The 12351-nt window shown below is 40.7% G+C and overlaps 1 protein-coding gene across 1 annotated transcript; it reads right to left on the bottom strand.

The window, feature by feature from the left end:
* Nucleotides 1–1045: 1045 nt before the first annotated feature.
* Nucleotides 1046–10910, bottom strand: LOC116700822 (mucin-5AC). Its single transcript, XM_032534296.1, has 4 exons — nt 10443–10910; nt 5167–8526; nt 3642–3716; nt 1046–1885 (listed from the first exon to the last, which is right to left on the bottom strand). The coding sequence occupies exons 2-4, from the start codon at nt 8454–8456 to the stop codon at nt 1666–1668; spliced, it is 3585 nt and encodes a 1194-aa protein (XP_032390187.1). The 5' UTR covers nt 8457–8526; nt 10443–10910; the 3' UTR covers nt 1046–1665.
* Between the last annotated feature and the right edge of the window lie 1441 nt (nt 10911–12351).

The raw sequence follows: 12351 nt of genomic DNA, 5'->3' as shown, positions 1-12351 counted from the left end.
ATGTCATTGTTTTACTCAGAGACCTTTTATGAAGTTGAGATTGTTTGGGGATTTGGAGACCATCAGCACAATTGGCGAAGGCATAATGAATGTTTCTCTATTTAGTAGCTAGTTTGCATTAGTGAAAAGCTTTAGATGCACTGAAGCCGTACGTCTCAGCCAACAAAGTGTCTTTATTTCAGTCATGAAGTGTCCTGAGAGAAGTTCAGCATTCAGAAATAAACAACGCTCTGGAAAAAAATTACAGACACATGAACAGTCAGTAAATTCAGATTTATTTTTGCATTTCCAAATAATTCCATTCAAAAACTTGTTTTGTACTGTACATTTAATCTTAGGTTGCTTTCACACCTACCTCATTTGGTCCGTTTAAAACGAACCCTGGAGCATTTGGTTGGATGGTCCGGTCCATTTGGGCTCTGGTGCGGATCAAACACACAAACTTTTGGTCTGCTTATGAACGGGGGTCTCGGTTCGCTCAAGTGAACTGGAGTTTGGTTCACTTTAGGTGAGAACGAATACAGAAAGTGGACCAAAAACAATGCAATTACTAGCCTTTAATTTCATCCTTGCACACAATTGACGGACTCGTATATGATTTAAGGGATGATAACTTTCAGATCCATAAGCTGTTCTGACCACACATCGTCTGTGTGACGACACACATCATCGCCTCTGCTCATATTGTTTTCCTTCTTCTAAAATATTAGAAACAATAAAGCAGAACCAGAAAGCCCAAGACGTTATAAATTTCAATCTGGTCTCAAGACAGTTTGTGAAATGGTCACGTTATTTTTGAATAGGGACACGATTTTCACATTTATTTTGTGGTGGTCCTCGCAAAATGGGAACGTAACCGTTTCACGAACTGCCACGATATTAGGCTGCAGCAGATGCTCTGGGGGACAACAATGGCCGCCGGGACACAATCTGCGGTCTTTGGGGGGACGCAACAACAAGGAAATAAAACGCCACACGCGGTAGACGGTGACCATTTCACAAACTGCCATGAGACTGGGCTGTAAATTTGACGTTGCTTCATTACTTCAGAGACCAGAAGTGTCGGCGAGTTTTGAATATTCTGTCTAATAAACAATCGACCGTATCGATTGCGTGACATTTGTTTTTAAGTGTGTTAAGTGATGCGTTTGACAACGTGCAGTGTGAAAGCAAACCAAATGATGCACCAAGTCCACGGAACTATAGGTGTGAAAGCGCCCTTAGGAGAAGCAGAAAAGGGAGACCATTGAAGAGGAAATGTAACGTCAACTGGAACTTAGAGTGCATTAATCACAACAGTGCATAACAGAATATCATACGTAAAATTAAATTAAGAAATATGTGGCTGTGGTTAGCCCTACCTTTTTTAAGCAGGCGTGTTGAAAACAAAATAACATTAACTCTGAAACGCAAATTAAAGATTTCCTCATGGATGATGCTAGCTGACAGTCATAAAGATCATGGGTAATTTAGAGTACAAAATGAAGTTCATAAGCCTCGACAATGCGCAGGAGAGTGGAACTCTACTGGGTAAGAGCCTAATTCAGAGTAATCTCATACTATGAATAGGAAGGGTAAAGTAAGAGTCCTCTGCAAAGGCTTCTCCCGGTCCCTTGTAACACAGGCGATTGGCTACTAAACAGCACACAAGCTTTGTTGAGAGGTCTACACTTGCTGGATTTTCCTGGGCGGCCATTTAAACAGGGTCTTACACAGCTTTTTGCTTCTCACCTTTGACTTTGTTAAGCTCTTAATGATGACATTTCTGAGCAGGCTGAAGTTCAGGGGCGGGGATAGGTGCATGGAGAAAGCATTATTTCCTCTTTCTGCATGGTTCAGAACCTCCATGAAGCGTCGTTCTTGCTGCCTGAAGTCATACTCCACACTGGATAGACAGATATGCAGCACTAAATTACTAATCCCCCCCCCAAAAAACACAGTTGTGACATGATACAAAAATGTGTCAAATTCAGCTCTTGCTAAAAATAATGTTTAGGTTTTGTCAGATCGGCATTACCATATTATTTTTCAATTATGCATCAAGCGTTTGTAGCTCCAGTTCACTTTGTGTTACTTATGTGGGAAGCTCTGCGCTTGTCAAAGCTCAGAGTGCTTGATTGGTTGAGGCAGGAAGACATTACCCGGCAGCCTATCCTTTTTTTTTCTGAAGGTACACACGTCTTGTTCATATTTCCCTTCCACTTGGCCTTTAAGGACCCCGTACTAACACACACCAGTCAGCAAATCAACTTACGTAACATCTTTTTGTCATGCAAAAGCGGTTTTGAAAATAAGTAGATCAAGATGAATGTTTTGAACATTCCAAGATAAAGGTTTTAGGTTTTTGCTTTGCAGAAGTTGAGGCATTTTTTTTCTCCAAAAGATGATGAGAAGACTTAGATTTCTTAGCCTCCTTTCAAATACAGTGTTTCTGGGACAATTGTTTTTTATTTTTCCATTGCGTCCAACTGATGCAACATTTCAGCTGATGGGTGCAAACGGAGATCAAAGTTGGAATATTAGAGCCAACCACTATTGCACGGTAAGGCTTCGTACACTAAAGCTTAAATGAAATTGGTATGCATATTAAAAGGATGTCATTATCTTTCTTTAATTAAATGAAAATGTTTTACCTTTAAATTAAAATGGCTTAAAACAGCTGCAAAATGTGGAAACATATACAGCCAAACATCTCATTTTAAGATAACACTATTTTAGTTAAATTCTCCCATAGCTCTCCTCATCTCTTTAAATATATATCTATATGACATGAAATCACCTTGCATGCAAATTAACAATGCTAACATGACTCCAGTAGAGTGATCATTACAAATCTTTATGAATCTATGCTGCAGGCTGTTTGGGCACAACTTCCTCTTTGCTAGTTTGGATTTTAGAGAGTTCATCTCAATCTCCATAAATCTGCTGTGTGAATAGATTGAGACATAGATCACAGTGCTTAAATTTGACAGTTTGTCCCAAAGATTTACGATTTGTTCAGAGAGAAATATGTATCTCTATTGTATTCTGGGCGAGAAACAAATGAGCAGCACAGAGCTTTTCATTTAGTAAGCTGCCCATACAGTATGTCATTAATTTTCAGTGAAGTGGAGTGGACAGGCTGGCAAAGATCGGAGCTTGGCAACTGATATGGCAAATGGGCTCAACCTTTATTGAGTTGTGTGTCTCAAGGCCAAGACAAACTTTAAATAAAACCTACATTTTAAAATATGCCTTGGATAAAGTGTTGCATGGTCCCAGTGCTGTACATTCATCACATTTTAAGTAAAGTGAATTAATTGAAATCCATGTTATGTTACGTTACTGTAGCAGTTTGTAATATGTCTATTATACGCAGTGTCGTTCTAAAATATTGATTTGGTTGTAATTGCTTTCTTAATATCCTCTTGAAAATATCCCATGTCTCAGTATATCAACGGCAGACACATTTTTCACTTTATCTAAATGACGGCTTCCTGCTCCAGAATATAATCAACTCCAAGAAGCAACACGAAGAGATGCCATACTATATTTATGATATTCTGAAACCGTAGTTGTGTTTTGGCGAGAGCTGAATTCTGATCACTTATCACTTTAAACACTGCATGCAGGCAAAATTGGCAATTTCCCTATTATCTCACCTGTAGACAATACAAGCAGTCTTCTGGCAGGTTGAGCAGTTGTTGAGGTCCTGTCCAGTTTTGTAGAATCGCCGACTGCAAAAAAAGAAAGTAAATCAAATTAGATACAGTAAATAAGGGCAACTTCCAAAACCCTCATCCTTTCATTTTCACTATTTAATTTGCACTCCACTTAGGCTCTTTGTCTGATTTTCATTCAGACTGCTGTTGGCAGCGATGGGCTATATAACATGCGTTGTGTCAGACATCAGATGGTTATTAGGAGTTGGTTATTCTGGAACATGACCTCGGAGACAGTCACAACTTATTAGCTCTGTAGTGGATGAGAATGATTGACAGAGACACATTGCCAGAAGGCAGTTTTAATTCCCTCTATTTGTCCCAGAAGAGGTATACGACTTAATAAATATCTCCGAGATGTGCCCTCTTGAAATGCCCAAATAGGTTTCTGTCACAGTCAGCCACGCAACCACGGACCTTTTTTCCAAACTTGTAACAATGTTAAGTCTTCACATCATTACACTATGATCCCTGATTTATGGCATATGTATAGTGGCCACAGAGCCAGCTTCACAACATCTTATCAGTATCAGTATGAAACCTTTTGCCGGCAAAAGGTATTTGTGCAACTTGTCATATCATAGTGTATGTAATAAATGGTACAATTTGTTTCTTGTCAAGGCTTTATTTCCCATGTGGATGTTGATTCAATGTCAGCAGATAGTCAATGTTCGACAAAGTGGCACTTAGAAGCGGCAGTTGTTGTAACTAAATGAACTCTACGACTTGGCCAAATGTCTTGCAAATTTATTTTTAAAACTATTTTGCCATTTGCAATTTACATTTGGATGAAAATAATTTACACAAAATGATTGCACAATGAATCAGGATGACGGGTCGGACGGATGCCTTAATCTGTCACTTCAACAAATCACGGTGGAATGTAAAACTTATCTATGCTTTATTGGTTATTTAAGAACATATATCTACCTTATAGAGTGTCTCCAGGTGCAAACTATAGGTATTTATACAGGCTGTTTTTTTTCTAAATGTAAATGGTTTGTTATTGCCATCACAGTAACCCATCCACTCAACTATGGCTGCATAATCATAAAGATATAATTACACAAACACACAAGCAAAAGGGTTTTTTTTAGATGTAAATCACTGCAGTTTGCCAAATAGTTGCATAGTTCACGAGTGGTTTCATTTATTGCAAGTGATGAATGACTGGAAAGTCAAAGGTCAGCACTGCAGGACAGCTTTAAAAGTATGGTTGAAGGCCAGATTCTAGCAAACCGCTATACCTGTATAAGACTGAATGTAGAATATATTAATAGTTAATTCATATCAGACCCTATAGGTTTTGTATAAACAACAAAGTAAATGTTTATGACGCATAATGAAATAATTCAGTTACGAGTCTATTAGTCACACAAGTAAAACATTACACTATGGAATCATTTCACCTGCCCCACCACACATACGCAGACGCACACACACACACCCTCTAACATCCTCTTACCCGCTGCTGTGAGAGTGGCACATCTCCAGGTCATGGATAATGTTAAGCAGAGTGGTGATCCTGTCCTTGTTGGCTGCCAGGCTGGCCTCCACACTCTCGAGCCTCTGCTGTAGGGCTGCTGATTTGCAGCACTGTGGGGAAGGAGGCAGCAACAGGGCTGCAGCAGCTGGGTGGGAGTGAGCCAGGCTGGTGTCCTCTGGGCACGGCGGAGGGGGAGCAGGGCTAGACTTTGAATCCAGTTTGACGATCGCCTCTGCCACGCAGGACTGGAGGCGGGCCAGGGATGCCAAGTGCATTGTTGATGATGGCAATACGGAATTACATTCAGGGCCTGTGTGCGTACAAGGCAATCCCTCGCTGTTCAAAGGGTCTGCTGAAGTGAATGAAAGCTCTGGACTTGTGTGTGCTTGTGGTAGTGATGAAGTATCTGAATCAGTATTTTGGTGGACTGAAAATTTGATTACGGGGTGTGCACCAGTGTTTTCCAGTGATGAGATAGTGGACTCACAGTTTGTTTGTGCTTTGGCAGAGGGTGTTGAAGAATTGGGGAGTGTATGTTTATCTGCGTTGGATTTCAGCTTAATATTTGCATGCCTGACTGATACACCCAAAGCAAACTGTTCTGTATTTGAATCTGTCTCCTGGGCTGTTTTTACTGATGGGTATGTAGCACAGTGTCCCTCGTGTTGTGTTTCTGTGTACCCTTGATAATGTGCAAGCCTTTGTTGTTCTTTGTTTATGCAACCCTGCGGACGAGAGCTGCTTGACTTAATTAGGGAAATGTAATTCTGAAGGTTGGTGACCTGGGACAGATTTGAATTTTCATGGTCATTTGACTCATGCACAGCTAATTCATTGATTAGATTACCACTGAATTTGTTTTTATCAGTATGTGATTCAGTATTGAGAATAATGGTTGGTTGAGGATAGTGGGTGCTCGCATCACTGCCTCTGTTATGATGTTTTGACACATTTTGCGGCTCAGATGATGAAACCGGAGTTGTGGAGTTTTCCTGATTAAAAACATTGCACACGCCCGAATCATTACTGGTTTGAGTTCTGCTGTATGTTTCCTGTCTGTGATCAGATTGATTTACTTGAGGCACCTTATTGTGTTTGTTGTGTTGTGTTGTGTCGGCTGATTGAAGTGAAGTGGATGCACAGACATGACTTTGGTTTTCTGTCAATGTAGCTAAAGAGGTGGAGGCTGTGGGAGGGGAATTTTTCTGATTGATTGAGGAGTACCTGAGGGCTTTATTTTTGTTTAGAGTGCTGCTGTATTTTGATGTGGAACTGGGAGCTGCACTAGAAGGCAGCCTAGCTTTTGAGTCTAGGGGTTTCGCTGCACTCTGTGTTGGATTTGGAGATGCTGTAGAAACACCAAGTGGAGGTTCAGAATTTGAGTTCCGTTGAGTTTGGTGAAGTTGTGGAGTCACAGATTTATGTTTAGTGCTGGTACGCGTACTTTGATCGGAATTAGATGTATGATTCAAAGTGCTCTGTTGGACAACAGTGCTGAGAAGTCGATGTGGCGTGGTTGGGTGTGGTGTGGGGAATCCAGCCGAGTCCATTACAGTGTCAATTAAAGATGCTTTATCTGGTGATTTGTTGTTGATAGTTAAAGATGCCGTTATTTGAGGTGTGTGACCTGGATTGCGTGAGGTATGTGGTGGACTTGCAGATGTAGGCTGTGCAGTTGTTTCCACTTTATGAATGGGGTCTAATGCACTGGCTGTCAGCGATGAGATGGGAGATTTAGGTGTCATTTGGGGCCTATCAGTTGTAGTTATTGCTATGTTTCCTCGTGCTGTGTGCGTTTTATGTCGAGCATTTGCAACTTTAGCGAGTATACTTTGAGTGGACATCGGTGCAGTGTTAAGAGTTGTAGGGCGTGTGCTGGCAATGAATGTGTGTGAAGGTGACGACAGAGCATTTTCAGGTGTAGCATTTATAGCCCCACATACATTTAGTGGGACATTGTGTTGCGAAGAGTTGTGTTGGGGTATTTTTAAGTGCTTAGGATAAGTTTGTGAATGTGGATTGTTTGGTTTAGTAGCTGTGGCCATCTGTGGAGTCAACATGAGACTCGTCGGTCGGGGGATCTTACTGTCCTGTGATGGTTTCGCGAACGATTTGACACTGGCATCCTCTTGTCTTGTTTCAATAGTTGCTTTAGTAACAGTGATGGTTTTAGCATGTATGATAGTTGTGGGTTGGGGGGATGTTGCGTCACTGGCAGCCTGTGACTGGGACAAAGTGACCAAATTGCCCCTAGAGTGCACTGGGCATGCTGGGTTTGGTGTTTTTCCATACTTTAGTTCTTCGTTAAAATATAACAGTTGTGGATTATTGTTTGTCCTTTTGTCTGTGTTTGTGATGCTCTCTGAGATTTCGTGATGGCTGGGCTTAAGGTTTTTCTCAATGAGGGGCATCTGGACATGTGTGGTAGTCGAGAGCGTGGTAACGGCCGACTTAAATGGTTTCTCTCCAAGGAAAGCATCAGTAGTAGAGCTTTTCTCCCCCAAAGTCACAAGTCTGGTGGTTACAGACTGTCTGCCACCGCAATGGCTGCATATTTTTTGTGGCAAACCGAAAGGTCGAGCAGCAGATAACAGCAGCGTCTGCCCACACCGCTCTGCATAATGACCTTGCAGTCTGGTTTGGTCTCTTACACGAGGGTTGTTTGCATTTTCAACAGGCTCTGCTTCATCGTTATGAACGCTAATTCCACCTATCGCCTCAGAATCAACCACACTGCCGTTGGTGTAGCGGGCAGCAGATTTCAATTTTGGCCTGACGTTGGTTATCTTCCCTGCGAAGTGTGGGTTAGTCTTGATTGCCCTGGCATAGCAATAAGTCCCACAACTGTTCCTCTGACTACAGGCCACATCCTTAGAGGCCTCACCTCCAAGTGCCTTGAAAGTCACTTCCTTTTTTGTCTTGGATTCCCCACCTTTCTGTTTTAAAATAGCCCTTTTCTCCTTGTCACTCTTTGTTAAAGGTGATATATCCTTGTACTCCGTTTCCTTGGTAATATAGCTGTTGGATGTGTGAGTAATGATATTTGATGCCGTCGAGAGTGTATCAGTTAGCTGTCCACTGTGCTGGGCGGATGGTCTGCTTATCCCTGGGGACGTCTGAACACCAACGCTGCACTGAGGTCCCCACGTTTGCAGCAGGACTCCTCCGGTTCTGTCTCCTCCTGTTGTCCTCCAACCACGCACTCCAAACAGGGCAGGGACACCTAAAACTGGAACCGGAGTTGTCAGGTCAGCCGCTCGTCTCCCCATCCCTTGTCTGGCTGACTCAATAGTCTGATTATTCGAGAGAGTGGCAGTGTTTCCACACCATTACATCCGTCTAAAAGTAAAAGAGGAACAAGTTTACAGTGAGAGGCATTTGCGATGGTGCTGTGAAAGAAATCCATGAGTAAGCAGGACGAGTTGAATCAATGCACAGAGCTAGAACTGAGACAAGGAACTGCTTCAATGCAGCAGAAATGAAGGATAACGGCTGTAAGGTTGTCAAAAATCAATTGCAGATTTGAGATAAGACGGAAAGAATAATGCTCTCACTTTTAAACTTTCCTGACATAGTGTGGCTGGATAAGGAATAGGAATTGCACTCTAATGCTGCTAATAAGAGGAGGTTGTGTGTTCTGTATTGTATTAGCATTTCAAACATGAGCACAGATCCCCTCTTAATTTCTGACAGCACAAAGAAAGATTCATTGTGGAATAAAATTCAAAAGCTAGCTCCTGTGAACTCTCTGTCGTTGAAATGTTTGTCATAGGAAGCAGCTTCCACTCTGTTTTCCTCCACATTCAGCTCCCATTGGAAAGAGTCCATAATGTTTATTATTACATGTAAACTGATACTATAAACTTCATTATGCCTTGTGTGCATTAAAATAAAGAAACCTTTTACAGAGGTGGTGTTGTGTGTGTGTGTCCATGCCACCCATGAATTTTTCAGTATTCTTGTGTGTGCAAGAGGTAATTTTAAGGATTTACGCAACAACAGTTCGGTAGTAGACGACAGGGTGATAATGCGTTTTTTTTTTTACATATGGACGGGCAATTGCCTATGATACACTTAAAATACTTTGTGAATGTGTGTGTGTGTGTGTGTGTTTGCGAGTATTGATTTATGAATGAATGAATGAATGAATGAATGAATGAATAAATGAAGAGATTTATTTCAGACGTATCAAAAATTAACCAAACAAAACATTAAAGAAATGTACTAATAAGTTAAATAAGCAGAACATTCCACAAACTATAAGTAAAATTAGCCAACATAGACATGTCTGAAATGGAGTCAAAAGAAGTATACACTTATTTAATCCTACACCTTTTTCCATAACACAGTATATTCATATTCTTATTTCATTTACCACACAACTATATGTTATATATATTATACATGTATCACATTTATCTTATATATCTATATATATATATATATATATATATATATATATATATATATATATATATATATATACATATATGTATATGTGTGTGTGTGTATATATGTGTGGATACATATGTTTATATGTGTATGTCCTATGTGTTTTTAAAATGATTGCTTTGTACCTACCTACTGGATTATGTTTGGACAGTGCTTTAGTTCTGTCCACAGACCATTCCACAACTCTGCAATTACAGTTAAATTATAACAAAAAAAAGAAATTCTGAACATTACCTGTTAGTAGTCTATTTTTTTGTTGTTGCTTAATACATGATTTGTGCAACTTGAAATTCAACTAGATCAATGAACTTTAAAGCTCTGGAATGTAAAAACAGTACGTTGGTGTGATCAGATCCTGCTTTATGAACTGCTCTAATGCCTCTTTTTTGTAGAGTGTTCAGTAGTTGCAGTGTGCTCTTGACAAGAATGTCATGCAAACCCCTTTTGACAAGGCTCCCTTCACTCCTTTCTCCTTTTTATCCTCGTCAACATCCTTCATCCAGGGATGTCAAAATTGCAAAAAAAAACATTTAGTCAGCTCTACCTGTAGGGACTGTTATTTTGGTTGTCGTGTCATCTAATGTTACTTAGGATCAGTCAAGTGACCTATGTCTGTTATCACTGTCTCACGCTAAGTGATAACTGTCCTGCTCTCTTAATACACCATTAAATTCCCCTTTGTGGGGAAAATATACATGCTCTTGCACTGCCAAACACTTTTTTAGATAATCAGGACATATGAAAAGTGCTTTTCTGGCTTCAGAACAATTGCCACCTAATGTGTTTTTGTTTAGCCGGCATACCTTAGTGTTGGCTTGATCCTGCTGCAAGATGTCTTGTTTTCTTGAGTCCAAATTTCAGGAGCTGGTTTTCTGCTTTCAATTTTCTGTCCTCATAGATCCTCAAGGTTTAGAGTGACTTTGTCTTCATATTTCAAATCCCTTGGTGGTAGAATTCAAACTCAGGGGAGTCTGCAGGCAGTCAGTTCTGCATAGCATCACTGGTAAATGAGCCCTCTTTTCTAATGCTCAGATTTTGAACTAATCTACCTTTTATTGATCAGGCATGAAGCCAAGCTGTGTCCTCATTGTATCCCCATCTCCACTTGTTTTGGTCCTGCTGCTCCATGCTCACTCCATAATCACAACACAGCAGTATGCTACTGTATACTGCTGCCCTCCAATACTGTCTGTCCTACTATGTCTTGCCTTTTTACCTCCTCCTCCTCCTCTCTCTCTTTCGCTCTCTCTCTCTCTCTCTCTCTTTCCCTCACACTTTGTCTCCCTCTCCCTCTCTCTTATTTGCCTCAGAATTCATGTACCCTGATCGACAGCTGGGTGGAGAAAGAAAACGAGAGCAAGGGAGAAAGAGAGAGGGAGAGAGGAAGTGACTTGCATCAGTGGGGTAGGGACTGTGTGTAAATTACCATGCAAGTTAAAAAGCAGGGACATGCACTACAACAATTGTACAACAAATGTAAATGTAAACAAAGCTGTTGTAGTTTGAGGAGGCAATGGAAGAGAAGAACAGGGAGAAAATAATTCTAACCCAACTCTGTACTGTATTTTTAAACATGAAGAATTACAGTAAATCGATACTATTACTGCTATCAGGACATATTACATTCAGTCTAATAGTATTACATATTGTTTTGGGGTATACAGTCAGAGGCTAGTGTCTAATGGTATAAGAGACAGCAAGGCAAGATAATGTGTGACATTTAGCTATTAAATTTCGCTGACATACATTAGGCTTGGACCGGTGTAAACATTTTAAAACCGGTTTGATGTCAAGCCAAACACCGGGCCGGTGTTCCCAATTTTACCGCTAGGTGTCGCCTTTGTCTCAGCCGCTCTCGACTGAGACTGATGACAAAAGTCACAATGAGAGTGTGTAGCGACTTCAGTCAACATGGTGGCTGTTGTCACTCCCCGATGTAAGACGAGTGCAGATTTGAGTCGCGCATGCGTCACTTTGCGACGAGTGAAGATGTGAGTTACGCATCCGTCACTTTGCAACAAGTAGCATACAAGATGCTAACGAGAGACTTCTGTAATGTGAATACAGTAAAAATGGACCTACTTAATGAAGTTCGTTCATTGTTGGCTGCAAGCTAGCAATCAAACACAACAAAGGCTGTCAGTTGAATGGTGTTTTGAGCTAACATTAGCTATCAAACAATCATAGACAGCTAAAACGTTTCATGAAATGATTCCCATCTTCTGTTATTGTTTGTAATGAGAACAGTTTATTATTTCATGGATTTCACAAGTGTCACTATGACATGTTATGTCGTAAACCATTTAAATCTGAGCATGTCTGATTAACATCTGCACTCGACCAGAGCCGGTCTGACTCGACTCTCATCGGGTATGACTCGTTACGCCGTAAACCGTTTACATCTGAGCATGCGTGACTCAAATCTGCCCTTGACTTACATTGGGGAGTGACAGTGTAGCACCTGGAATTAACCTTATCGAAAGTATTTTGTTTGGTTTACAGACAACACATAATTTAGCTGCATTCTGTTTAGTAATGCATTGAAGTATGTAGTTCTATTATAAATTATGCAGTTCTTCATCCTGCCAGTAGGGGGCTAGCTGTGTAGTGGTTTGTGGTTCAAACTTACTGTAATACATGGTAAGAAGAAGACACTTTTGGCCAAGAAGTTGAGGCCGTGTAGAAAAGGAGAGACACGTTTGGTGTGTGTCC

Source organism: Etheostoma spectabile, chromosome 13, assembly GCF_008692095.1.
Source record: "Etheostoma spectabile isolate EspeVRDwgs_2016 chromosome 13, UIUC_Espe_1.0, whole genome shotgun sequence".
NCBI lineage: Eukaryota > Metazoa > Chordata > Actinopteri > Perciformes > Percidae > Etheostoma > Etheostoma spectabile.
Note: the sequence above shows the minus strand (reverse complement) of the source record. Positions and strands in the feature narration are given on the sequence as shown.

What these genes read in the sequence shown, in the direction of transcription:
- LOC116700822 (XM_032534296.1), bottom strand. Translation starts at nt 8,456, where the DNA reads ATGGGGAGACGAGCGGCTGACCTGACAACTCCGGTTCCAGTTTTAGGT. An exon ending in TGCCACTCTCACAGCAGCGG is followed by an intron (nt 3,717 to 5,166) that starts GTAAGAGGATGT and finishes CTTTTTTTGCAG; the next exon opens with TCGGCGATTCTACAAAACTG. An exon ending in ACTGCTTGTATTGTCTACAG is followed by an intron (nt 1,886 to 3,641) that starts GTGAGATAATAG and finishes CTGTCTATCCAG; the next exon opens with TGTGGAGTATGACTTCAGGC.